Source organism: Atheta coriaria, unplaced genomic scaffold (genome assembly GCF_025399875.1).
Source record: "Atheta coriaria isolate IRGN ID8LTWV9N9 unplaced genomic scaffold, Caltech_Dcor_3.1 hic_scaffold_1_pilon, whole genome shotgun sequence".
NCBI classification, from domain to species: domain Eukaryota; kingdom Metazoa; phylum Arthropoda; class Insecta; order Coleoptera; family Staphylinidae; genus Dalotia; species Dalotia coriaria.
Genome location: NW_027045443.1, coordinates 5,206,487 through 5,230,033, shown reverse-complemented (window position 1 = coordinate 5,230,033; position 23,547 = coordinate 5,206,487). Strand labels below are relative to the sequence as shown.

Below are 23,547 nucleotides of genomic sequence, written 5' to 3'. Positions count from 1 at the left end.
CTAAAATTGAACCTGGAAGATTGGAAAATTCTCTATCAGATAATATAAAATAATTTAATTTAATAGGGTAGCAGGTCTATAATCGCGAAGGAAAGTGCTAAAATGGACATTTTTCAATTTTTGACAATTTATATTAATTGCGAATATCTCGTAGAGTAAAAGAGATAAAAGGAACGAATCGCAGAGTCTTAATCTATGGACAATTCTCTATAAAAGCTAGCTAAACCCATTTTACAAAGGCTTTCCGCAATATGATCCGGTTTCCATATAACCATTATGTGAAATTTATACGGCCCCCCTAATTCGTGGGCTATTGCAAGACGCAGGTGAAATGTGATAAAATATTTAACCGAATAATATAATTTAATTATAAACTTACCAATGCAGCGCTCCTCGGATTGCAAGAATACGGCAAGTAGGTACTGTAATTAAAAGAAAGCATAAGTTAAAACAAAAACATTTCATACAATATGATAAGATTAAAAGCAAGCAAAAAAATCATTTATGCAAATTAAACGCACAATTACGTATTAGGAAAACACTGCAGATGCATATTACGACTAAGTCGATTGATGACCGAATATAATGCAAATTTTGAAAATACAAGTCTGATAAAACGAAACGCGTTGCGCGATATACGTCTGGATACGGCAGAGACCAGCACGAAACTAGCTGCAAGCCATCAATAGAGCATGCCGAAACTGCGCACGCAAAGATGCGACAATTCACAATAGGACCCTGTGCCTGCTGCATAAACCCGGCAGGTAAAAGCAATAGATGCGCAAAATCAGCGCGTCGATGCCACGCGACCTTGTGCGCGAATTGCTATAGATGCGCAAAGAAGGCGGCGTGTCGATGGCCTGTGATAAGAACTAAACCAAAATGTGCTGCATGCGACATCGCGACAAGAATCTAACGCGTAGCATCTCGCACGGGGAATGCGATAAGAAAGTTGTTTATAGACTAACGCTGATAATAGAACTGTCTTCAAAACTAATGCAATTCTATTTTATGATTTAGTTCATTCTAGTGAACTAAAATTTAAATCATGAAATTATGATTTATGATTTGAGTTTTATTGAAGCAAAGATTTCCGCAAAAGATATCAATTTTCTAATTGCAAGAAATCAGGAAAACAGATACTATAAATGACGAAAAATTTTACTTACCAGTGTATCGAACACACAATCAAATGTGAGTAAATACTGAAATAAAGATGAAATAAAACATTAGTTACACAATTTCGGAGAATGAGTTCCGGCGGGACCCAAATTTAATCATACATTTCGTCTTGTTCTCCATAATTATTTAAATTAGTATTCGTACCAGGTAACACATTGAGCCAACGAGTTGTGCAGAAGTCAAAAATGGTTCGCACATCTCCAAAATATTATTTATAATCACACACAAAGTCTGTCGGCAGGCGTCAACCGATCAGAAATCCACGAAAATGTAATAAACACACAAAATATTGAATTCCGAAGATAACATACGCGATAAATATTTACCGAATGACCAAACACGGCAATTAACACTTAATTCAATAAAATATAACGGAATATACCAAATTTACAATGAGAAACACGAATACTCGACGCAGTATTCTTATCTGCCGCACGAATTAAAAACTGCGTGCCGGCATCACAACTGTGCACGTCGACTTTCACTCGCAGGAATATTTTTAGTTAAAACATGCATCGTTGCGCTACCTGAGAATACTTTATTGTACCTCCAGAAAATACAAAGCGTTTCAAAAAGTGTGGCGTACATATGAGGCAGTGAGCGATTGCCTATGTGTCAGTGAGTGGTCACGCACTTAAGTGGCCGTGTCCGTGTATCACACGTACACGAGAGTGCGCATGCACCACCCTATCTAAACAAATATGTAGCAATGTTTATACATAACTCAAAACTTCAAATATAGAAGTCAACAAGATATACTTATTGAAAATGAATAAATCTTATTATAACATTATTATAATTATTATTATATTATTAATTGATAGTTTTTATCGACAATTTTCGACAACGAATATCTTCTAAACAAATTATAAATATAAAAATAATTACATTTCATACAGTAAAAGGTTGAAAACCGCTACTAAAAGTGCTAAAGAGTGTCATTTTTCAATTTTTGCCCATTTTATATATTATACGAGTATCTCGTAAACTAAAAGAGATATATAGGAACAACGTCGGGTTGAAAGAGTAAAATCACCAAAACGAGCAGAAATTAGTCATTTGCAACACAAAAATGCACATTTTGTCGCTAATTCATTAGCTAATCTCAGAAGTTATTATTGAAACTGATAGAGAAATACTTATAATCTGATGCAAGAATGGTTCTTCTACAATATTGGGTTCAAGCGTAAAATCCCTAAAACAAGGGAAATTAGTTCTTCGAAACACAAAAATGCAATTTTTGTTCTTCTTTCTTGAGTTAGTCACTAAAGGTATTTATGAAAATAATAAAGAAATTTAATACTTACAATCTGATGCACGAATGGTCTTCCTAGGACGTCATGTTGAAGAGTAACACTCCTAAAACAAGAAAAATGAGTCCTCCAAATCACAAACATGCAATTTTCGTTGCTAATTAATGAGCTAATGACAAAAGTTATTTATGAAAATGATAAAGAATTTCCATACTTACAATAGTAAGTAGTTGTCCTGTGATGTCGGATTGAGGTGCAAAACCCTTAAAACAAGCAAAATTAGTCATTCGAAACACAAAAATGCAATTTTTGTTGCTAATTATTGAGCTTATCACTAAAGTTATTAATGAAAATGATAAAAAAATTCAATACCTATAATCTGATGCAAGAATAATTCTCACACTTGCTGTGGTAATTGCGCATTATCATGGATATCGTTTTACGTCATTTCAATGTCGGTTGCATATTAAGATAGCGCAAAAATTCTTGAATTGTGGTGATAATATAAACTTTAAAACTCTCTCAGTGAAAATACATTTATAAGCAAGAATTCTTATTGGCAGTGGGCCCCAGCCTATTCCGCAAATCACCCGCAAACCCCGAAAAGTCTGCAACTTTTAACCTTTTCAAAACAAAGTAAAGCGAGGCCAACTAGATCAAAATAAAATAAAGGTTGCACACACTAGCCACCCGTAGCGTACGTTTCCCAATAAGGTGGCCATGGATGCACCAAAGAAAACGTGTTAATTGCTTATTGGTCAGAATTTATTTTCATAGGCTACTTTACTTTCGTCAGATTGTTTACTTTTGTTTTTTCACCCAAACAATTTAAAAAAACAAATTGTAGATATAAATATGCAAACACCAAGTTTGAATTCATTTGAAAAGCAGTCCTGCTCAACTAAACACCCTGCCCAATTTTCATTGTTTTTCGGGAACAAAATGGAAAATACAAACTTTGATACACTGTCAACTATCTCAGATTGGGAAAAAGAAGAAATAATTGACCTAATAACAGTCCATCCACCCGACATAATCTCCATCGATATCATTGATTTGACTAAATCAGAGCTCGATTTTGTCAATAGTCCGTTACCCTTCGCTACGAATAAACCAGAAAATACTGGCGCAACTAGAAAGATACGTAAAACGCGGCCGCGAAAACCGATCTTGGTAAACGTCTCGGAGAATACTTTCCCAGACGCAATCGAACGGGAAATGGTGGGCAGTAATCTAAAAAGAAGTACAAAGAGAAGAGCCACAAAGTCAAGGTTCTATAGCAACTGTCCATGTTGCAATGAGACAAAAGTTTCACACAAGACTGGCCGAAAGAAGAGAGCGAGCAAACGCCGGTGCCAAAAATCGGTTAAATCGGAGGTATGTGAAAAGAGCTCACCGTCAGACGATACTGAATCAACTGAAATTGAGATAATCGAAGATCCTGAAGACTACATGCATAATCTTACTTACACTAATCCACCGGAGACACAATTAAATAGCCCGTTCCTAACTTCTACGGCAAATCCCGGACGACCTGACATTGAAGAAGCCATTTACGAAGCAATCGGACGTTTGATGGACCCAGAAGAGGACGAACCACTGAATAATAATATTCCGGACAATAATGGTCCATACGAAGAAAATTTAGCCTCGTTGTTGGAGAGCCTAGACAAATTCCTTGAGGATGATGGCGATGAACTGAAAGAAGATTTATTAGAGATAATTTCCCTTCGAAACAAACATAATAATAATAATAATCAGTAATATTTTCGAGTAATCTAAACCATGTTAACTTTATCTAATAAATTACTATTACCTTTATGAATTTAATTTTTTATCCCTATCAACTCAAACTGTACTTTTTAAATTATTAAAAGAAAAATCCCGAGCAGGTTTCGGTTGCGCAGATACCCTTCTTCCCGCCGGCGCAAAAACACTCGCATCGATCAAACATTTCGTCGTTATAGAAACTAAATTTCATTTTTCACATATAGATTTTGACGATTGGCACTGCCGAAACGTTTACACATTTTATTTCTCTCTACCGATTTCTACTTATTTCTACAATCATTGCTTCCTTACCAGTACATTCACCATCATCTAATAAAATGGCCGCGGAACCGGTGAAAATCACAATAAAGGAGAGCTTGCCGGTGATAACCACTCCGCCTGTCCTCGTTCCCAGGCTGCTCCTTGGATTGAATACTGCGGTCAAGGGCAACGTGCAGTTTTTAAGCGATGACGAGCTTATTTATCCCGCTGGTGCAGTCCTGGCCTTTCATAACACCACACTGAAAAAGCAGAAATACATTCGATTACCCGAAAAAGGAGCAAATATCAACCTGATTGCGCTTAGTCCTAACAAGTAAGTGAAATGATTTATGAATGAATACGATTTATAATTTTTGCTTGTGCAGAAAACATTTGGCTATTTGTGATGTTGGCGATAAGGTATCGGTGACTTTATACGATCCGGTTTCTTATAAAAAACGTAAGCAAATTTATATGCCAACTGAACGAGATATTTCTGCCAAGCGCGTTGAAGCAGTCTCCTTCACCTGCGACTCGAAGTGTTTAATTTTTGTCGTGGGAGACCCAGATTGGTTGATGATCATCTTTAAAATTGACAAAATCAAATTAGATTCGATAACTAGAGCTAATAACAGTAATAACACCGGATCTGTTATTCAGGTAAGAAATGAATAAACTTATCTATTCACTTTTTCTCATAATTTAATTGTAATAGATTTGCCCCAATCCTACCGATTCAAACCTGCTAGTACTAGTAGGCAATGGGCTCTTTCGTAGCCTTTCATGCGCCGAGGGTATTTGGCGCCAATTCGGATTCAATAAAGCCGAAAATCTCAACATTGCTTCAGCCTGTTGGATAACACAAGACCGTCTGCTCGCCGGTACCACTCACGGAAAACTAATGTATTTTGAAAATGGCGAATTGAAACGCGTTTACCACGCTATTGATACCATTGCTTTGATCCTGAAAGACAGCAATGATTCAAAAGAGTCGGGATTTTTTGGAAGCGCTACAATTGTACCTCCAGAACCGACAACAGAGACAGCACCCACAACTTCAGTTGCAGAAAATGACAACAATTCCATATCACATCTCACCAACTTCGCACGTGGCTTTGTTTTCTGCTTCCAGCGAGGCGCGCTGCAGTATTTCGAAAAGGTCACCGCACATAAATACGTGCGAAAGGTAATCTTTCGAATTCCGGACAATAACATTGTCCGGCTGGATGATGACATCAAAGAAGATCAAGAAGAATTCATTCATGAATATTACAATGAAGTCAACTCAATTGCGATTCCACCATCGGAAAATCGAATTCTTGTAACATGCAACGAAACGCAAATTTACGTTGGAAAATTGCTTGGTACCGAGGGCGATGTTACAATGAGCGTCCATGGTCTACCCTTGCATCATGGACCTATTTGTTCTGTTGCCGTCTGTACATGGAAGCCAATCTTTATGACTGCTGGTTGCTTTGACCGGACGCTAAGAATTTGGAATTACGAAAATGAAACTATTGAGTTATTGAAAAGATATCAAGAAGACATCCTAACATGCGATCTACATCCAACAGGGTATTTTACGGTGGTGGGCTTTTCGGATAAACTCCGCGTTCTAAAGATAATGATGAACGACTTTGTGAGTGATCGTGAGTATCCAATCAGAGGCTGCAAGCTGGTGAAGTACAGTAAATTGGGGCATTTGTTCGCTGCGGTGAATGGCAATATGATTCAAGTTTATTCGAGTGTCAGTTATGAGCACATGTTTAATTTAAAGGGACACAACGGAATTGTATACAGGTTTGACTATCAAATTTAAGCAAAACATGCTAAAAGTCAAATTTCAGGTGACTTCTATCTCCTGGGCACATGATGATTACAAACTCTCCTCGTGTGGCACTGAGGGAGCAGTTTACGAGTGGCAAATTTCAACAACAAGACGAATTTGCGAAACTATCATAAAAGTGTGTCAGTTTTCTGGTTTAGCCATTACTAACGATGGCAAATCCAACTTTGCTGTTGGATCTGATGGTCGAGTGCGCGAAATAGTCAATTCCAATGTTTACAATGAGCTTAAAATCACTTCAAATTCATTGGAATGTATGGCAATGGCAAACTCAGACGCTATGATGTTCACAGCTGGCAATAATGGCACAGTATACTCTTTACTGATTCCGATCAGTGACACTTCATGTACAAATGAGTACTCCATTCACAACAAGAAAATTTCAGCGGTATATAAACCTAATCACAACTAATAATGATATATCTAAATATAATAATTTTGCAGATGCAAATAACTTACGACGATAAATGGGTGATTACTGCGTCTCCGAGTTGTATTTGCATATGGCGGATTGCGGGTGCCGATTCACGAATGGTTCGACTCGATAAGGAATTTGTGCCGTCCACAGAAGTGATGATCAAACGATCGGACCTCCTGGATAAACTGGCACAAATCAAGGAATTGCAAGTGCGAATCAACGAGATGCAAACGGAGCATTCGTATCAAATGCGACAAACTGTGGGCGCGCACACCGCGATCATGACTGATATGCGCACTCGCTTCCAACAGTCCATCGACGAGCTGAAGGAAAAGAATGAAAATCTCGAGTTGGAGCATAACATCGAAATGAGTAACATTAACATGGAGATTGCTAAAATGAGTAATCAAAATGACGCGTATGTACAGAAACTAGAAGCGAGTTATATCGAAAAACTTATTGTGGAGTACGATAAGTATATGCTGCTTGAAGAAAGACTATGTAAAATGAGAATGACTTACGATAAAGAACTAGAGGAACTTGCTGAGGCAAAACGCGTGTCGGAGAAAACAATCACTCATACTTATGATGTTCAGCTGCGAAACAAAACTGGTTTAGTTGAAGAGGTAAGTAAAATAAAAATGTACAGCTGTTTTACAGCATCTAATATTTTTAAATTTTATATTAGCTCCGAACAAAAGTTGCACTAATGGCAAAAGAAGCAGAGACAACGAAGGAGCAGATAGAAGACGATGCAGATCGGGAAATCTACGAAATCAAAGCCGAGTTTGAGAAAGAACTTCGCGATGAACAAGATTTAAATGTCCGCTTACGTGGCGAGACGCAATCTTCAAAGAAAAAACTGCAGATTTCGCAGAAAAGCATCGACGATTTGATGCACACCTTGCACACGCATGAAATCGAACAACATAAACTTCGAACGGTTATTTTTGGCTTGGAACAGACCATAAATGATCTGAAAAACGAAATTGCCGAGCGAGACTTGACTATTCAAGATAAAGAAAAGCGTATTTCCGAATTAAAAGACAAAAATCTAGAACTGGAAAAACTCAAGTTTATTCTAGAGTTTAAAATTGATGAGCTCAAAGCACAAATTGAACCTCGTGACCGTACTATTGCAGAGCAGACCGAACAAATAACAGACATGCTTACAGAACTCGAAAATCTACAGAAAATCATCCAGAGTCTTGAGCTGCAGTTGACGAAAATGCGTGAAAAGTTACGCGCGGCTGATAACGAAACAAAGCGTGAAGTGGTCAGGAATCGCGCGGCAAAGGCGAATTTGAAACGCATCAAAACCGAAATTCATTTCGCTTCTGGTATGATTCAAGATATACCAAAGATGCAAAAAGCCGTACGTGAAATGTATCACAAACATAATGCCGATAAAGATTTTGCTATTACTCACGCTGAAGATGCTGAGGCGAAGAAAGAATTCATGCGGCAACGTGATTTCCTCGAAAGATCAGTAAAAGCACTCAGAGCACAAGTTACGAAGTCAAAATCATACACCGGCGAGAACCTGCGGCTAGTCGAACAGAATTCACAACTGATCAACGAAACAAACAATCTGCGCAAGAGTCTCAAGGTGGAGCGCAAAGATAACAAACGAATGTCAGCGTTGTTGGGATGCAAATCTAACGCGATACCAGCGGGCAAACCGTCAATGCTTCTAGAGAAAGCGCTTGCAACGAAAGATGAAATCCGGCAGGAATACGTCGGTATCATTGAAGATGATCAGAAATCTATGGAGATTTTACACGCAGAAAACGCTCGATTGCGGGCAAAGATTACAAATATTTTGGACACGCACATTCCCAAACCGTTATATTAAATGTACGATAAATGAATGATGAATAAAATTTACGAGTGTTATCTTACCTTGACTGATATATTCCGAAGTAGATAATCTATCGAGATAGGCAACCGAATGCACAGGAAAACCGTCACAGTAGGTATGAGCCACGTTGGAAGTGTCGACTTGTCACTTTGTTATTTGTGTTTATGAGTGAACGACGAGCGGCACCAAAAAATAAATAAATGCGATTCATTTGATCCGGACGTGCACCACTGGAAATTAGGTAACGCAGGTGTTCATCAACTTCCATCCGACACCTACAAATATCTCTGTTAGTAGTGTAAAATGAAAGTGAAAGATTTGGAACGTACGGCGAATATCGCCTGGTCGCCGGCGAACGTGTCCCCCATCTACTTAGCCGCTGGCACCGCTGGCCAACAACTCGATGCCTCGTTTGAGACGAACGCCTCGCTGGAGATCTTCGCCCTAAATCTAGATGAGCCAGGAACTGAAGTGGAGACCAAAGCAAGCACCATCAGTGAACACAGATTTCACAAGCTTGCATGGAGCAATTATGGTAGTGATGCAGGCACAATCGTCGGCGGTTGCGATGCCGGTATTATGCAGATATACAACGCCAATAAGATGCTGCAGGGTGAGCCTGGACTGGTGTCAAAGCAGGACAAGCACACAGGTGCTGTGCACTCAATTGACTTCAACCCCTTTCAGAACTACCTGCTGGCATCTGGTTCTGTCTCATCAGAGATTTTCATCTGGGACCTGAACAACTTATCAGCACCAATGACACCCGGTGCTAAATCACAACCATTTGAAGATGTGCTTAGTATTCAATGGAATCGTCAAGTTCAACACATCCTAGCGTCCACGTTTTCGTCGAAATGTGTCGTGTGGGATTTGAGGAAAAACGAAACAATCATCAAACTTACCGATACAGTATCGCGCATTCGTTGGAAGGTGGTCGCGTGGCATCCGGAAGTTGCCACGCAGTTGTGTCTGGCGTCTGAGGAGGACCAAGCGCCGGTGATTCAACTTTGGGACTTGCGTTTCGCCACATCACCACTGAAAACTTTGGAGAATCATCAACGCGGTGTATTGTCAATGGCATGGTGTGCACAAGACCCTGACTTACTGGTTTCCGGCGGTAAAGACAACCGCCTCTTATGTTGGAATCCTAATTCTAATCAACAAGGAGGTGAAATTCTTTCCGAGGTTGGAACTACTAATCAATGGAGCTTCGATATCGCATGGTGTCCGAAAAATCCCGCTTTGATTGCGACGCCTTGTTTCGACGGGCACGTTTCGGTTTATTCATTGCTGGGCGGAAAAGCGCAGCAAATCCAAACCACGAATAAGATTGCTGACAGTTTTCCGGGAATGGATGCAGGGGATTATGTGCAGGCACCGGTTCAACAACCCACTGCCAACTTAAGTGTGGATTTGTCGAAAGCGCCAAAATGGTTAAAGAAACCAGTTGGAGCTTCTTTCGGTGTAAGTACCAACTGCACTCGCTTTTAAAACTACATTTTAACTTCACATCTTATTAAATTCTAGTTCGGCGGTAAACTTATCAGTTTCGATCATGATAAATCCACGCCATCACAACAGGCTGCTGTAAACGGGCAGGCCCCGCTCGTCCCACGACAAGTTTATATTAGCCAAGTTGTTACCGAATCGGAGCTGGTCCGCAAAAGTACTGAACTGGAACAAGCATTAGAGTACGGAAATTTCACAGGTAACTATCTTATATTATCTTCGGAAATGCAGTAATATAGTTGACGTTGTTTAAAGATTATTGCCGTAACAAAGCGGACGCTTCCATCGATCAGCATACGCGCTACGTGTGGCATTTCTTAAAGGCGAACTTTGAGCCGAACCCAAGAACTGAATTTCTTAATCTACTGGGTTATAAGATCGAAGACGTCAATGCTAAACTAGCACCGCATATGCTTCCCAAAGAGGAGGACGCTCTCAATCAGCTGAACCAACAATTCATGACTGCCAATCGGGTAATTTTGCCACTTTCCTTACTATTTGAACACATAAAGTTAATGCATGCATGAATATATAGATCGACACCAACGACGGGTTCGATCAAATCAGAACTCAACAGCAGCAATCGGAGCCAAAAGTATTAAAACCCTACCGCATCCATACTGGTGATGATTCCGACGGTTTGATAGCGCAAGCGTTATTGCTCAACAACGTTGAAGCAGCCGCGGATTTGTGCATCAAGGCGAAGCGCTACGCGGATGCTATCATTATCGCCATGACCGGGGGACCAGAGCTATGTGCACGCACTCAAGCTAAATATTTAGAGCAGTGCGAGGGCTATGTGTCTTCTCTGATCTCAGCTTTGATTAGGGAGGACTGGGTGTCGGTGATCAACAATTGCGAGATTGAAAGTTGGCGCGAGGCTCTTGCAGCCAGTTTGACTCATTCTTCAGATGATGATCTGCCAGTGCTTTGCGGTAAGTGCATTGAATTTCTTGTTATTTTGTTGCTAATTATTTCCTTGTTTCAAAAGAAATGATGGGAACTCGTCTGGAACAAGAAAGTTCAGCTCGTTCAAACACGAAATTGCTGCAAGAAGCGCAACTTTGTTATATATGCGCTGGTAGTTTTGATAAACTGGTGACGTCCTGGACAACGAATGCTAACAGCTCCAACGACGATCTGCAAGACTTGGTCGAACTCGTCACATTCCTGCAGAAGTCGGTTGAACGCCAAGGAAAGCAAGTGCATGTCACCGGCCGCCTGGCCGATCTTCTATCCAACTACGCTCTAATCCTAGCATCCCAGGGAAATTTGAGTACTGCGTTGTCCTATTTGGGTTCTTCGAAGGACCCAAACGTCGCGGATTTGCGCGAGCGTTTATACATCGCTCTGGGTCACAAACCCGCTGCATACGCGCCAGTTCAACCACGTAGTCGCCAAAACACTCACCGCTCTTCCATCACCTCGGCGTTCCGGCCCGCTGTGGTGCCAAATGCAGTGCCTCCCGTTACGCAACCATGGCAGCAACAAGCCACCAATGCGCAACCTGGATGGCAGGCTCAAGGACTCTCGCAGACGCAATCGGCCGCCGCTCCGTGGCAACAACCGCCTGCTCAGCCGTGGCAAAATCCGATTAATAGCTTTAACCAGTCACCGCCGTCGCCTGGTCCACCCATATTGCCGCCTATGAATGCGCAACCACCGCGTCCGATCAGCGTTGGACCCACGGGTCTACCGAAGAATAAATATGTTGTGGATCCATCGGTGCAAAGCGGAGGATATGGCTCGCCGATGCGTAATAACAGCTTCAATAATGGAAGCACTTACGGGACGCCATCCTTCCAACCTCCGATGATTCCGGCACCGCAGGTGAGCATGATGTCCCCGTCGCCGAACATGATGATGCCGCAGCCGCAGGCAACGCCGTATGCGACGCCATTTGTGCCTCAGCCAACTCCGCAGCCTGAGATGCCAATGCCGCCAACGTCGTCGGCAATGAACGCGCTACCGCCCACGGCTGCTCCCGGTTGGAATGATCCGCCGGTTCTGCACAAGGCAGCGAAACAATCGGTATGTATCTACCACATTACATGATTCGTTATTAGTTTCAATTCTACAAATCATTTGTTATATATTGAGATAGTTATATGGGGAGAACAAAATGTATGCGGAACATTCCGGCATGCGGTTGTGGAAGAAAAGCACAGAGGTATTTTTTTATTGTGTGGCGTGTGAGGTTGCAAAATTTGACAAAACAAAAAACAGTTTCAACCCCGGTACCCTACGACAGTACGAGGGAGTATTTGATTTGATGTGGGATTTATTAGTACGGATTTAAACCACACACCAAGCGCGCGACCTGTTTGTTAATCGTTAAATTATTCTTTCCATTCAGTTGGCTAAGCCAGAAGTCCCACAAAACCCGATAACACACCCGATATTCGGCACAGCGCCCGTCACACCACTCCAGCCAACGTCTAACGGTTACATGGACCCCACACAACCGCCGGCGCCTACACAGGCCTACAACCCTTACATGAGCCAACCAAGTGTGCCCATGATGCCGCAGCCAGGCATGGAACCCAATATGTTCCAGCCACAAACACACCCGCAGCAGTTTGGCAACTTTAATACACAACCGATTATGCATTCACAGTTGGCGCAGCAGCCCGCTAAGGTAGAAACTGCTCCTCAGGAGGCCGCCGAGCCTGTGCCCAAACCTCCTATCCCAGAGGAACACATTCACATGCAGACGGTATTCGATGAATTGCGGATGCAATGTGGCAGAGCGGCAAATAATCCGGTAATATTAATTAAATCTATCATTTATCTAACAATCCAGTTACATTGAAATTATACTTTAGCAAACGAAGAGAAAAATTGAAGACGTCGGAAGAAAGCTAGACACGCTCTATGACTTATTACGAGAACACAAGGTAAAACTATTTGTGTGCTCGTGAAATTTGTACCATTTGTAACATTTGTCATTTTTAGCTTTCTGCGAATGCGCTGGCCGGCCTGCATCAAATGGTGCAACAGATACAGCACGGTGACTACCCCGGCGGACTAGCAATGCACACCCAGTTGGTTTCGGGGCCCGACTTTGCGCAAATCGCCGCGTTTATGCCCGGACTGAAGGTGCTACTGCAGTGCGCACTGCAATTACAAGTCTACCTGAGGTAAACACACCACAATCAACGCGCCTCGTCGTATTTACATGATTTCTAACAAATTAAACATTATATTAATTAAACAATTATTGTATTGATGAAGAAAACATGATGAAAAATTAATTTGTCGCAATTAATTAAAGTAATATACATAAATATATATATATACATATAAATTTTCTTGAATATGATTTTATAAACTCTTCAGTATTTTTAAATGAAATATAGGTGACAGAAATCTAATCAATACGAAACCAAAATTTTTATGAAACCCGTGAACTTGCCAGCTATACTTTTATGTATATATATATATACATATACGTATATATTTACAAATAATAATTCTTATCCGCCTAGTTGAATTCCAAGGTTTGCGTAATTACTACTTGAAATTTGAAAGAAACTTTTAATTTTCCAGCCACATGTACTTAGTTGACCGCAATTTAATAATTCATCGCTCGTCAGGACTACACAAAAGACACGCTAGTTAGCTAAACACATTACAAATTAAAAATAATCCCGCGCACACACAAATTCGTAATACGCGACGAGCTCGCGCTTAAAACTCGCGCCGATGGTACTTATCTGGATCGAAGTAGGACGTGACCACGACCCTGTTGGAGAACTTACGTCCGGTGAGAGTCTGCTGCGCCTTCTGGCAATCCAGCACGCTGTTGAATTCAACGAACACCTTGCCGCAGCCGGGCACCTCGACACCCTCAATCGGCCGCGGGATTTCTATGCTGCGTACTACGCCGTACTTATTGCATTCCTCCTTGATGTCTTCCAGAATATCCTCGTACTCTTCCTCGTCCTTGAGCTCGTCGGGCGTTACCATATTCAACAGGCACAGTACTTCAGTAGCAGGGCCAGAGGCGCCTACTAGACTGAGGCCAGGTACCTGGATTTGTACGCTCGGTACGATAGTGTTATTCTTCGCGCCGACTGAGGCACGTTGGACGATCAACTTCTTGTCACCCAGTTGCATACCGTTCAATCCTGCAATCGCCTGTTGAAAGAAAATTCAAAAATTTAGTAAAGTATGTTTATTGGTTGTGGAATAGTGCTGCGTACCTGATCCGTCATGGTTATATCAATGTACTCAGCGAAAGCATAACCTTTACTGAGCCCGGTGGCGGAATCCTTAACCAAGTTGAAAGCACGTAGTTGTCCGAAAGACATTAACAGCTCCTTAACCTACAGAAACAATTGCATCAGTGATAAGCGCGCGTTCTTCCCCCAGCTACTCTAACTTAACATGAACATGATGTGTTCGGTTGACACAATTTACTATGACTGCATTTTCGTCTAGTTTTTTTGAATAAAAAAATCAATATATCTGAGATAACAAATTTCGATTCCCCTCTGACTTGAATTAATGTGACATGAAGTGAATACGCGGGCGATGCTGCTCGCACATGGCTCGGATCGACACGCTGTTTGTCGGCTTTTTTGTACACTGAAAACTGTATTGCTTTGATTTGAGCTGTTTTTTGTTTGTAACTTGCCTGCGTCCACAGGTGATCTGTTTACACGAATATTGGCAGTCAGTTTCGACCCGTTTCGTTTTCGTATTAGTAGGGACCGAGACCCACACCCTAGCTATAGGGCAAACAAGCAAAGTTTTACATCAATAAATTACGCACAGGTTTAATTCATTGTAAAAATAATAAAAATAAAAAATAAATTAAAAAAATAGAGAGAGCAGTAAGTAGGAAATCATAAAAACCAAAACCAAATCGAATGCAGCAGCGATCAAATGAAACAACGACTGATCGGGTAAACATAACTCGGATAACTGTAAGGAATCAGATGACCCTAAATAAAGCAAGAGAATGATTAGGTGTGAGCCGCAGGTCGCCGCGCAACCACCTGAAATCAGACGCCGCACTTCGCGCGTATGAAAATTTTGCAATTCGGTTTGCTGTAAGTAAATGTGCTGAAAAGTACTTTGAACAAATTTAAATCGTTGCGGCTGCAATTGCGCATATCTTGCGTGTGTCTCGCTTGATTCTAAAATGTAAAAATAAATCAAAATAATAGTAAAGAAACGAAACAAGGGAGGCTGAAAAGATATTTTCCTGTTAGCCTCTATAAAATCGTTCAGCATTCGGTTTTTAAGCTCTGACTTTATTTTCAACGCCCTTTTTTGTTTGTTTGCATGTTTGGTATTTGGCTTTAAAGTGATGCGTGCTGTGAATTAAACCTGAAAAGCTTCAACAAGAACCTGGAAACGCATTCAATGAACAAACTCTCTCACTCTCTCTCTCTCTCGCTCTTGATTTTCGGCTGTAAAAGAAACCCTGAAATCTCGCGCGCGTGTTTTACTTGTATTTAAAGTGTTCGCTCTCTGCTTCCAATCTCCATTTCGTAATCGTTTAGCTAGTCAATCTCGCCTTTACGACCTTCTGTGTTCACAAAACGTACTCTCAACCAATTCGCGAGATTTTCTTGCACCGATTTTTAATGACGCTAAAATACGAGTATGCCGTTACCGGCGCGACGCCTTGACGTACCTGGTCCTCGTTCAAATAATTTGGTAAACCCCCTATAAATATCTTATGAGGTGAATCTGGCACGACGGTGCTAATCACGCCCGCCGGCACTGATAGTGCACTCTCCGCCATTCCGGGCATCGGCTGGTAATCGTGCGGCCTGCGAATCTTTAAACTTTGACCTGTAACCAAAGAAGACATCAGTGTTTCACTCGGAAACTTCAAAATATGTTAAACAATCAAAATCAATAGTTATAACCAAGACAGAAGTTTTAAAACTTTAAAATCATTTGCATGCATGATAAATCAACGATTCGCAAACTATTACAGATTCATTATCATTAAATGTACCACAACACAATGTTTTCTGAAGTATTTAGCATAATAAACAGTAAATGTGCTGGCATAAGCAAATTTTAAGAAAATATTTGTTTGTCCAACCGGTATTGTTAAAGTAAACAAGCATAATGACTTTATACTCAAAATAATGGTGTTTATAAAAACAAATCTTATCAACTATGAAAAATAAATGAGTAGTCATGAGTTTTCACGTACCTTTAAAATTAATTCCATCAAAAGCCATTGCCTGTGTAGTCTCATCAATAGACCTAAACTCCAAAAACGCAAAATTTTTATCCAGATTAATCTGACACGCAAGCACAGGATTGCCCGCCGCTTGTGCCAGTCCACTCAGATGCATCTGCTGGTTGAAGAACTCCATCATCTCCTCCTCAGTGACGCCGAACGGTATGTTGCCTACATACAAGCGACGCGCCTGCCGCGTTATCGTTGAACCTACAACAGGAACGGCCGCCTGCGGCGTGTCGGCGACGATGTTTGCCGGGATCTGGCCCGCCGCTTGCATCGCTTTGTACTGCAGCGGCGTAATATGTTCGAAACCCGGGGGCGGCACATCCCAGTAAAGACTTGGTTTCCTTCGTCTTGAATGTCCGACTGGTTTGTGTCTTGAGCTACATTCATAGCAAGCAACAGTGATTTGTTAGTGACTATAGATAACAAAATACGCGGTAATTTTATCACTTACCCAGATCGGCTCCTTCTGGGACGCTCCCGGCGTTCGCGACTCCTCGATCGGGATCGGCGTCTGTGTTCCCTAGACCTGGAGCGGCGTTTGCGATCCCGGTCGTTGTCTGCGAAAGAATCATACGCAACCGTCGTAAGCATTCGGCGTGAAGTGTGCGCACACGAGAATACCGCACGCTTACCTTTGGATTCCTCGCCCATGGAAGTGGACGTCAGTTTAATGCTTTAAATCACTGTCGATGACAATAAACACTAGCGAACGGCGTCTTTTCGCTAGACCACGCAAGAAAATGACAAAAACGCAACACACAAGACCGCAAACGCCGCTAGTGTAGCTAGCTGCAGAAGCGTCGCGTGCGAGTGTACTAAATGGAATAAAATGGTGGTTGTATGCCTGGTTATGTGCGCGCGCAGCTCACGATACACGCCGCCCAAAATACAGTTGGTACGCCCTGCGCGTGCGAAACTGTCAGACCTCTTTTTAAATCGCACCAATTCTTCGTGCAAACAACAAACCGCCCCACAAATCACTTATTTGATAGGTTACAATTACGCGAATTAAATAAAACAAACAATCTCAGCTTGTTACAGTTACTTAGCAATCATTAATTGCCATTAGTAACACATTCAATAAAAATAACAAATGTAGGGATTTTATTTTGTTGCTTGCAAGCCTGTTAAAAATTTTCACTTTCGTAAATATCGCAAAAACCGTATTCCTGTCAGCCGCAACAAATCAGTCAGACTGCCTAGGGTCACTCCACGCGGCGCTTAATATCACATAAATTTGTAAGTAATCAATTAAAACCCACTCATATTCCACGAATTATTATTACCAAAGTACTATTTACCTGTGTTTCGCTTAGAAATAGCGATTTTTCATAAAATTCAGGTTGCGTCATGGCCAATACACGATATCCTCTAATTTTCCCTACTCATCCGTTTTGTATCGTTATCACTCATAGATTGTGGAGTATTAGAAAACGAAAAGATAGAGATCATGGGCGTTTTCAGTTCGAAAGGACCCTCCGGTAACATGGCGTCACCAAAAGCCATCATGGTCAAGGACCTGATTAACAGCGACACGGTCGTCATTTTCTCGAAGACCTACTGCCCTTATTGCAAAATGGCCAAAGAGGTTTGTCAACACACATACAACAAGTGTTAAAAAAACAAACAAATCAACACTATTCTAATCCACAGGTCTTCGATAAATTGCAACAGAAATACACGGCGGTAGAATTGGACAATCGGGCGGACGCCGACGAAGTCCAAGCGATCCTAGGCGAAATTACCGGGGCGCGTACCGTGCCGAGAGTGTTCGTGAAGGGCGAATGCCTCGGGGGCGGCAGTGACGTCAAACAACTCTACGAATCCGGCAAACTGGAATCATACTTCGCTTAATTGGTGCCAACGCAACTTATTACCAACCAAAAAAAAGTTTTCTATGATTTTCTCATTCGTGATAGCAATTGATTCCCTGAAATATATACTCCTAGACAATAATAGTGTACTAGCGAGAACTCGAAACTGAAATAAAACCGAATGAAACACAGTCTCAATTTTTAATTACCCTTGACCTTGGACGCGTCTCGAAAATCCGACGATGAATATTTTATTTAGGTAGTCGATTGCCTAATGGCAGCAGGTATACTAAATAATTCCCGCCTGTAGAACTGCGCAGCTTAATAATCCGATAATAGAGCAGGTAGAAACTGGAAACACGTGCGGTGAGTTTGTATGTAAGCCAGCTCGAGAGATAACCGTTGCAACATTGTTGCGTACGAGTAGCTGGTTACCTCGAAGGAAAGTTAGGCAACTTCGCAGCACACAGTGAATGGGGATCAACGAAATATTCTACACGTTGTATACCTTCGAAGCTAAATTATGCACAGTGTGCGATTCGGTTGTTCCAGTGTTAACAGAGTTATTGCAGCCGTAGACCAGCCATCGTCGGTGGGAAACAATCGACAACGCCACGCCGAGGGCAAGATCCGTTTCGTCAAACAGGAAGTAGCTGATTATCGCTGCAATCGCGCATGTTACGAAACAACCTGAGTTGTGAGATTCTCGTACGCTTGCGCCAAGTCAGCAATGTGCACATGACAATCGTCAACAAACAACCATTACGCGTTTGACAGTTCCTACAAAACACTCTCCTGGTGAGTAGCGTATTTTTACACATTTCCATGACGGTTGCGATGCACACCTTTAATATGGACCAAGTTGATTATTCTCATATTATATTAAATAGGTGATGTACATTTTGAAAGAAATAAGTTGTTTTTTTTGTGCAATTGGCAATGTGTGCAAAAATTCATGGGTGGGTCTTGTAAGATTCGCTGATGCTGGAATGTTCTCACGCGCTCGATTGCCCACGCGCTGAATCCGCTGAATTGAGAAGCTGAACTGTGCACCCGACGCCAATCTCGAACGTATAAACATGAGCGACGAGCGCGGTGGTCATGGAGCTCTCGCCATACGCGCCGCTGATATAAAATATAATTCGGTTTTCATTTGGCGGTGCGCTCACTCGCTGGCGAGTCCCCCGGTCGCACGCAGCACCAACTCATTTGGCTTCGCTTCAATTCTAATTCGGATTATTCAATTTACAGGCATGATAGATAACACCAGCATTGTACAGCAATGCCTAGAACTCTCCAAACGAATTATTCCCTGCGTCGATCTCAAAAAGTAAGTGAAATATTCGAAAACTTTTTTTGTACACTAATAAAAACACTTTCAACTGTTTTTTTTTTGTTGCATGTAATAAACTTCAATGTTAGCAAAATGTAACGTTAGTTTACAAACCACATACAGAGATTTATATCGCTCGTAAATTTCCTGTTTTATAAATCTATCGAAATATTAAGTTGATGAGCGTTTTTGTCTGTGTTGAGTACATATTTACATGCATATCGCGCACGTTTTCAAATATTTCAATATTAGTCGGTTCGACAAATTGATTATTCCTGTCGGAATAGTTTTGATGATACATATAATTACCTTTTTTTTTTTTAGTTTGAAATGGAAAAATGGAAAGCCAAAACCGAACGAGGCATATTGCCCCACCGAAATTGAGCACCTAGCCAACATCGTCACCCATGGAATTGCAATTTTACCCTGCATCCTAGGCACGTATGAATTATGCTGGCGCTCCGAGTCCTTCATGCAGCTCTTCGCCGCGTTGATCTACGGCGCGACGCTGGTCTTCTTGTTTTCGATATCCACATGCTTCCACTGCGTGTTTTTCCGAAATCAAAACGGGTATAGCACTGAAACTACGAGTGTGATGCGTTATCAGATTGGAGACTAAACTGGTCTGATTGTGTTTGCAGGCACTTGAAAGATTGCCTCCATCGATGTGATAGAGCGATGATCTACATCTTCATCGCCGGCTCCTACTTCCCCTGGCTGATGCTCTGCCACATACCGCATGGCGGCTGGGCGATCTCAATGCGTTGGCTCATCTGGATCTTCGCCCTCCTGGGCATCGTCTACCAGCAGACCTTCCACGAGCAGTACAAGTGCCTAGAGACGTGCTTGTATCTCTTCATCGGCATCATGCCCGCCGTGGCCATCTTCTCCGAGGTGAGCGCTTTGTAGACGTTTGTTACAAAAAAAAAAGAGCTTTTGCTTCATTGCGGCGGCATTGCCATATCTAGGTGGACTCGTCGGCGATGTTCGAGTTGAAGCTCGGTGGGATCTTCTACACGTTCGGCGTGTTTTTCTTCAAGGCGGACGGGCGCATCTCGTGCGCGCACGCCATTTGGCACGTCTTCGTGATCGCCGGCGCCACGGTGCACTATTACGCAATACTCACACATCTCTATAAACTGCCGGGTGAGACCGGTGGAGGCGCCGGGGTGGTTGGCGATTATGACCCGAGCGTTGCACGCCAGGAGTTGTAGAACGAAAATGAGAAAAACGCAAGGGACCGCAAAACCTTTTACTCATTACTCTTTACATATGTGTATGTTTATATCAGGTTTTTTACAAACAATATTGAAGTGAGGTGGATCGCCGAAACAAATCTAAATGAGATAAAACCAAAAAAAAAAAACACTCGGAACGAATGTGTCAAACTAAGTATTGAATCAAACGCGCCATTTTTTTCTACACATATTCATTACGTCCGTTTTGTTTTTATAAAACAAAAACAGTTGTATACTACAGCCAAACATACCAAAGTAATAAGCATATAATTTTAATATTTATATTTTTTACGAGTATTTACGTTAATTTACATTCAGTTGTCGTTAGTCTGGCATTTTTAATCGATATTTACAAATATCCACGTACACTTGCGATCGCAAAACCTTTTGAAATCTACCTGTATTAATATACATTAGAATCTGTGATGATGAAAATTTTTAATGAAGAAATTTACACTACGTTTACACGATAAAAACAAGAAAAAAACTAACTAATCAATCCAATAATTATGAGTGGAGAGTACAGAGTACACACGCATTAAGTAAGTAGTCATACAGTTCGCAAGGAAGCGAACTTGTAATGATTGGTAGGCCGAATGCGTAGGTAATAATTGCGACACGATATTAAACAGATCGGGTGCCAATGACGTACGGCAAACCGCACGCGAAACAAAAGCGTCGTAAAAAAACACCAACGTACGAATCGCGAACGTGCAAGTTATAAAAAGAACACACACACACACAATGCAGAGTTTGTTGTTATTTAAAGCGAGCGAAAATATTGATATCGATAATGACTAATTAGCAGCGTTTTAATAACGTGTGACGTTGTTGCGCTTGAGACCAACCGACGTCTGCCGCGTTTCTGTTTCACTATCGATGTCGCCGATAGCTAGACAACAATATGATAAACTGATATCAGCAACTTGTATCATCATCACTCGGGAACAAAACAGCACGTTTCTAATTATTGCGCAGCTCAAGAATAATGAAACAATTGTGTTTCGTGTCGGTATGCCCAAAAAATTCAGTTACAAGTACAAATAGTTTAGCGCTTCCATTACAACCGATAAAATTCATAGCCTTCTGTAGTTGAAAGCTTCCGGAAAACTCACACACACACGCCAAGAATACAATTTCATGCTCTCTCTTCTCTCTCAGCGGAAGAAAGCATTCATCATGACAATTAGCACTTCCAAGACAACCAGATGCCATACAAATATATGAACTGCGACCGCTCACGGAACTAGCGTCCCAATCCGCTTATCAGCGAGAGTTTTAAAGGTCAAGATTTCGATTGGGATCGCGTTTCGTGAACGGCTGCGCTTCCAGAGGGTTACCACGTAGACAGTTAGACACGTAGTGAATAAAATTTTCATGAAGATGATAGATGAACCTAACAAAATGTTATATAATTGTTATGTGTACACGTTTTAGTACAACCAACACGAAAAGGGAATTAATCTCGGCGTGATTTTTTTGCGTAATTTGTTATTTAATATCGGTTGGTCACGCGATTGCACCGATTGCGGACGAATATAATACTCTACTGTATATTTATCCAACACTTTGATAAATATATTGGTACATGTCTAGACATTACCAGCTGCAAAAAGAGTACGACTAAGATTAATTCAACTCTCGTCAAACATGTTATGAATGATCACTTCACTCTACTAGTAATACTCTGGTAGTAGTACGCTAGTACGGTGAGTGCGTCAAAATTGTGATTTCAATGAAAACTGTGAAACTAATTTACGAATATATTTACTGATTAGCTCGCAACTGTATGCGTATAAATGTCTATAAATGCACTTGTCGCAGATTTACTCCTTTTGTAATTGTGCGGATGCGAAAGAACATTTATTTGTTATTCGATGTTTCACTTATACAAACTGATGATGAGGATGGGAAATTTTACGCGTAACTGTGGATGTTTATAGAGTACCACTGTTATTAGCCACAATGTATGTGTAAATAAATATATTTTATATTTGTGCGATGTGCGGTTGGAAGCAAAAGCAGAAAAAGAAAAAGTGTTTAATCAAATTGTCAACCGCCGTTTGTATCCATTGAATGCGTCGATGACGTCGATGATTTACGTATTAGTATTGATGAATTAATGTAAACTGTAACAAATTATGCTCGATTTCTATTTGATGTACACAATCATTACCTTATACAAAAGAGATACAAAAGCGCTGATTGATTATTTTTTCCGCTTTCCGCGTGTCCGAAAATATTCGGACTCGGCGACGAAGGCGGAGGGGAAAAATCAATTACACTTGGAGAAATTAATTGTACCCAATTGTCGGTGTAATCTCAATTATGTATTGTACAATCAATCAATACGTGTATACACTGCTGGGAACGTTTGGCATGAATTTAGAGGTGAACATGTCAATTGGTGCCAAATGCGAGAATGTGGCTCGTCTCTGCAACCCGATTGTCACTGATAGGAATTGTTTACGAGACGTCTGCGTGCGTTGAGCAACACATTCATGGTCAAAGATATAAATCAAAATGTCTAATATCTATTTTTTGAGATTAGGTTACGAGATTATTGTAATATACGTGTAATATTTTCAGGAATCTTATATGTGAATTGATACTGTAAATGTGAACCGAATAGACCAAACATTACATGAATATAGAGCATAACAATAACCGTTTACTTATTGATAACCTCGTTCATAATTGAAGACGCGCTCATCCACAGGCAGAGTTTTGTGAGAGCGCCGCCATATGTATGCGCTATCAAAGCAAAAAGGGTATTGGGATGGGAAGTTCAAGTTGAAGCCAAGCAGGCGAGAGCTGTCCGCGGAACCCGACGCAATTC

General features: G+C 41.2%; 6 protein-coding genes across 13 annotated transcripts; 4 read left to right on the top strand and 2 right to left on the bottom strand.

The window, feature by feature from the left end:
• On the bottom strand, positions 1 to 8,768 carry LOC135797177 (uncharacterized). Of its 3 annotated transcripts, XM_065309403.1 has the most exons (7): positions 4,518 to 4,644; positions 3,906 to 4,133; positions 2,654 to 2,698; positions 2,490 to 2,541; positions 1,170 to 1,205; positions 380 to 422; positions 1 to 310 (listed from the first exon to the last, which is right to left on the bottom strand). In XM_065309403.1, exons 2-7 carry the CDS (start codon positions 3,986 to 3,988, stop codon positions 189 to 191), a joined length of 381 nt encoding a protein of 126 aa, XP_065165475.1. In that variant the 5' UTR covers positions 3,989 to 4,133; positions 4,518 to 4,644; the 3' UTR covers positions 1 to 188. The 3 variants fall into 3 exon arrangements, 2 of the variants coding, with proteins under 2 accessions (XP_065165475.1, XP_065165472.1); XM_065309400.1 differs by having other exon boundaries at positions 1 to 422; XR_010549480.1 differs by lacking the exons at positions 1 to 310; positions 380 to 422; positions 1,170 to 1,205 and adding exons at positions 2,145 to 2,377; positions 8,633 to 8,768 and having other exon boundaries at positions 4,518 to 4,726.
• Positions 4,544 to 8,631, top strand: tous (testes of unusual size). Its single transcript, XM_065309258.1, has 6 exons — positions 4,544 to 4,800; positions 4,853 to 5,126; positions 5,182 to 6,258; positions 6,314 to 6,700; positions 6,757 to 7,356; positions 7,419 to 8,631. Exons 1-6 carry the CDS (start codon positions 4,544 to 4,546, stop codon positions 8,583 to 8,585), a joined length of 3,762 nt encoding a protein of 1,253 aa, XP_065165330.1. The 3' UTR covers positions 8,586 to 8,631.
• Positions 8,722 to 13,410, top strand: Sec31 (secretory 31). Of its 3 annotated transcripts, none has more exons than XM_065309270.1 (10): positions 8,722 to 8,832; positions 8,886 to 10,058; positions 10,122 to 10,302; positions 10,359 to 10,576; positions 10,639 to 11,038; positions 11,095 to 12,134; positions 12,208 to 12,273; positions 12,460 to 12,867; positions 12,929 to 13,000; positions 13,059 to 13,410. In XM_065309270.1, the coding sequence occupies exons 2-10, from the start codon at positions 8,895 to 8,897 to the stop codon at positions 13,245 to 13,247; spliced, it is 3,738 nt and encodes a 1,245-aa protein (XP_065165342.1). In that variant the 5' UTR covers positions 8,722 to 8,832; positions 8,886 to 8,894; the 3' UTR covers positions 13,248 to 13,410. The 3 variants fall into 3 exon arrangements, with proteins under 3 accessions (XP_065165342.1, XP_065165352.1, XP_065165359.1); XM_065309280.1 differs by having other exon boundaries at positions 8,750 to 8,832; positions 8,889 to 10,058; XM_065309287.1 differs by lacking the exons at positions 8,722 to 8,832; positions 12,208 to 12,273 and having other exon boundaries at positions 8,895 to 10,058.
• A 216-nt stretch (positions 13,411 to 13,626) lies between these two features.
• U2af50 (U2 small nuclear riboprotein auxiliary factor 50) lies at positions 13,627 to 17,161 on the bottom strand. The gene is made up of 6 exons (XM_065309347.1): positions 16,956 to 17,161; positions 16,775 to 16,880; positions 16,285 to 16,700; positions 15,751 to 15,911; positions 14,309 to 14,431; positions 13,627 to 14,243 (listed from the first exon to the last, which is right to left on the bottom strand). The coding sequence occupies exons 1-6, from the start codon at positions 16,972 to 16,974 to the stop codon at positions 13,794 to 13,796; spliced, it is 1,275 nt and encodes a 424-aa protein (XP_065165419.1). The 5' UTR covers positions 16,975 to 17,161; the 3' UTR covers positions 13,627 to 13,793.
• Positions 17,162 to 17,403: 242 nt separating this feature from the next.
• LOC135797181 (uncharacterized) lies at positions 17,404 to 18,328 on the top strand. Of its 2 annotated transcripts, none has more exons than XM_065309424.1 (3): positions 17,404 to 17,562; positions 17,788 to 17,911; positions 17,977 to 18,328. In XM_065309424.1, the coding sequence occupies exons 2-3, from the start codon at positions 17,810 to 17,812 to the stop codon at positions 18,175 to 18,177; spliced, it is 303 nt and encodes a 100-aa protein (XP_065165496.1). In that variant the 5' UTR covers positions 17,404 to 17,562; positions 17,788 to 17,809; the 3' UTR covers positions 18,178 to 18,328. The 2 variants fall into 2 exon arrangements, with proteins under 2 accessions (XP_065165496.1, XP_065165487.1); XM_065309415.1 differs by having other exon boundaries at positions 17,469 to 17,562; positions 17,739 to 17,911.
• Positions 18,329 to 18,528: 200 nt separating this feature from the next.
• LOC135797143 (monocyte to macrophage differentiation factor 2) lies at positions 18,529 to 23,375 on the top strand. Of its 3 annotated transcripts, none has more exons than XM_065309366.1 (5): positions 18,529 to 18,935; positions 19,389 to 19,467; positions 19,795 to 20,040; positions 20,112 to 20,364; positions 20,439 to 23,375. In XM_065309366.1, the coding sequence occupies exons 2-5, from the start codon at positions 19,391 to 19,393 to the stop codon at positions 20,682 to 20,684; spliced, it is 822 nt and encodes a 273-aa protein (XP_065165438.1). In that variant the 5' UTR covers positions 18,529 to 18,935; positions 19,389 to 19,390; the 3' UTR covers positions 20,685 to 23,375. The 3 variants fall into 3 exon arrangements, with proteins under 3 accessions (XP_065165438.1, XP_065165443.1, XP_065165430.1); XM_065309371.1 differs by lacking the exon at positions 18,529 to 18,935 and adding an exon at positions 18,941 to 19,027; XM_065309358.1 differs by lacking the exon at positions 18,529 to 18,935 and having other exon boundaries at positions 19,072 to 19,467.
• Positions 23,376 to 23,547: the final 172 nt, after the last annotated feature.

Coding starts and splice junctions, on each gene's coding strand:
- LOC135797177 (XM_065309400.1), bottom strand. CDS start 3,988: ATGGCTTCTTCAATGTCAGGTCGTCCGGGATTTGCCGTAGAAGTTAGG. Junction 1,206..2,489: donor GACCATTCGTGCATCAGATT/GTAAGTATTAAA, acceptor TCTTTATTTCAG/TATTTACTCACATTTGATTG. Junction 423..1,169: donor ATTGTGTGTTCGATACACTG/GTAAGTAAAATT, acceptor TTTTAATTACAG/TACCTACTTGCCGTATTCTT.
- tous (XM_065309258.1), top strand. CDS start 4,544: ATGGCCGCGGAACCGGTGAAAATCACAATAAAGGAGAGCTTGCCGGTG. Junction 4,801..4,852: donor ATTGCGCTTAGTCCTAACAA/GTAAGTGAAATG, acceptor TTGCTTGTGCAG/AAAACATTTGGCTATTTGTG. Junction 6,259..6,313: donor TAAAGGGACACAACGGAATT/GTATACAGGTTT, acceptor GTCAAATTTCAG/GTGACTTCTATCTCCTGGGC.
- Sec31 (XM_065309270.1), top strand. CDS start 8,895: ATGAAAGTGAAAGATTTGGAACGTACGGCGAATATCGCCTGGTCGCCG. Junction 10,303..10,358: donor AGAGTACGGAAATTTCACAG/GTAACTATCTTA, acceptor CGTTGTTTAAAG/ATTATTGCCGTAACAAAGCG. Junction 11,039..11,094: donor TGATCTGCCAGTGCTTTGCG/GTAAGTGCATTG, acceptor TTGTTTCAAAAG/AAATGATGGGAACTCGTCTG.
- U2af50 (XM_065309347.1), bottom strand. Junction 16,701..16,774: donor CCCAGAAGGAGCCGATCTGG/GTAAGTGATAAA, acceptor CTATGAATGTAG/CTCAAGACACAAACCAGTCG. Junction 14,432..15,750: donor ATTATTTGAACGAGGACCAG/GTACGTCAAGGC, acceptor TTGTTTCTGTAG/GTTAAGGAGCTGTTAATGTC.
- LOC135797181 (XM_065309415.1), top strand. CDS start 17,774: ATGGGCGTTTTCAGTTCGAAAGGACCCTCCGGTAACATGGCGTCACCA. Junction 17,912..17,976: donor ATTGCAAAATGGCCAAAGAG/GTTTGTCAACAC, acceptor TCTAATCCACAG/GTCTTCGATAAATTGCAACA.
- LOC135797143 (XM_065309358.1), top strand. CDS start 19,217: ATGAGCGACGAGCGCGGTGGTCATGGAGCTCTCGCCATACGCGCCGCT. Junction 19,468..19,794: donor CCCTGCGTCGATCTCAAAAA/GTAAGTGAAATA, acceptor TTTTTTTTTTAG/TTTGAAATGGAAAAATGGAA. Junction 20,365..20,438: donor CCGTGGCCATCTTCTCCGAG/GTGAGCGCTTTG, acceptor TGCCATATCTAG/GTGGACTCGTCGGCGATGTT.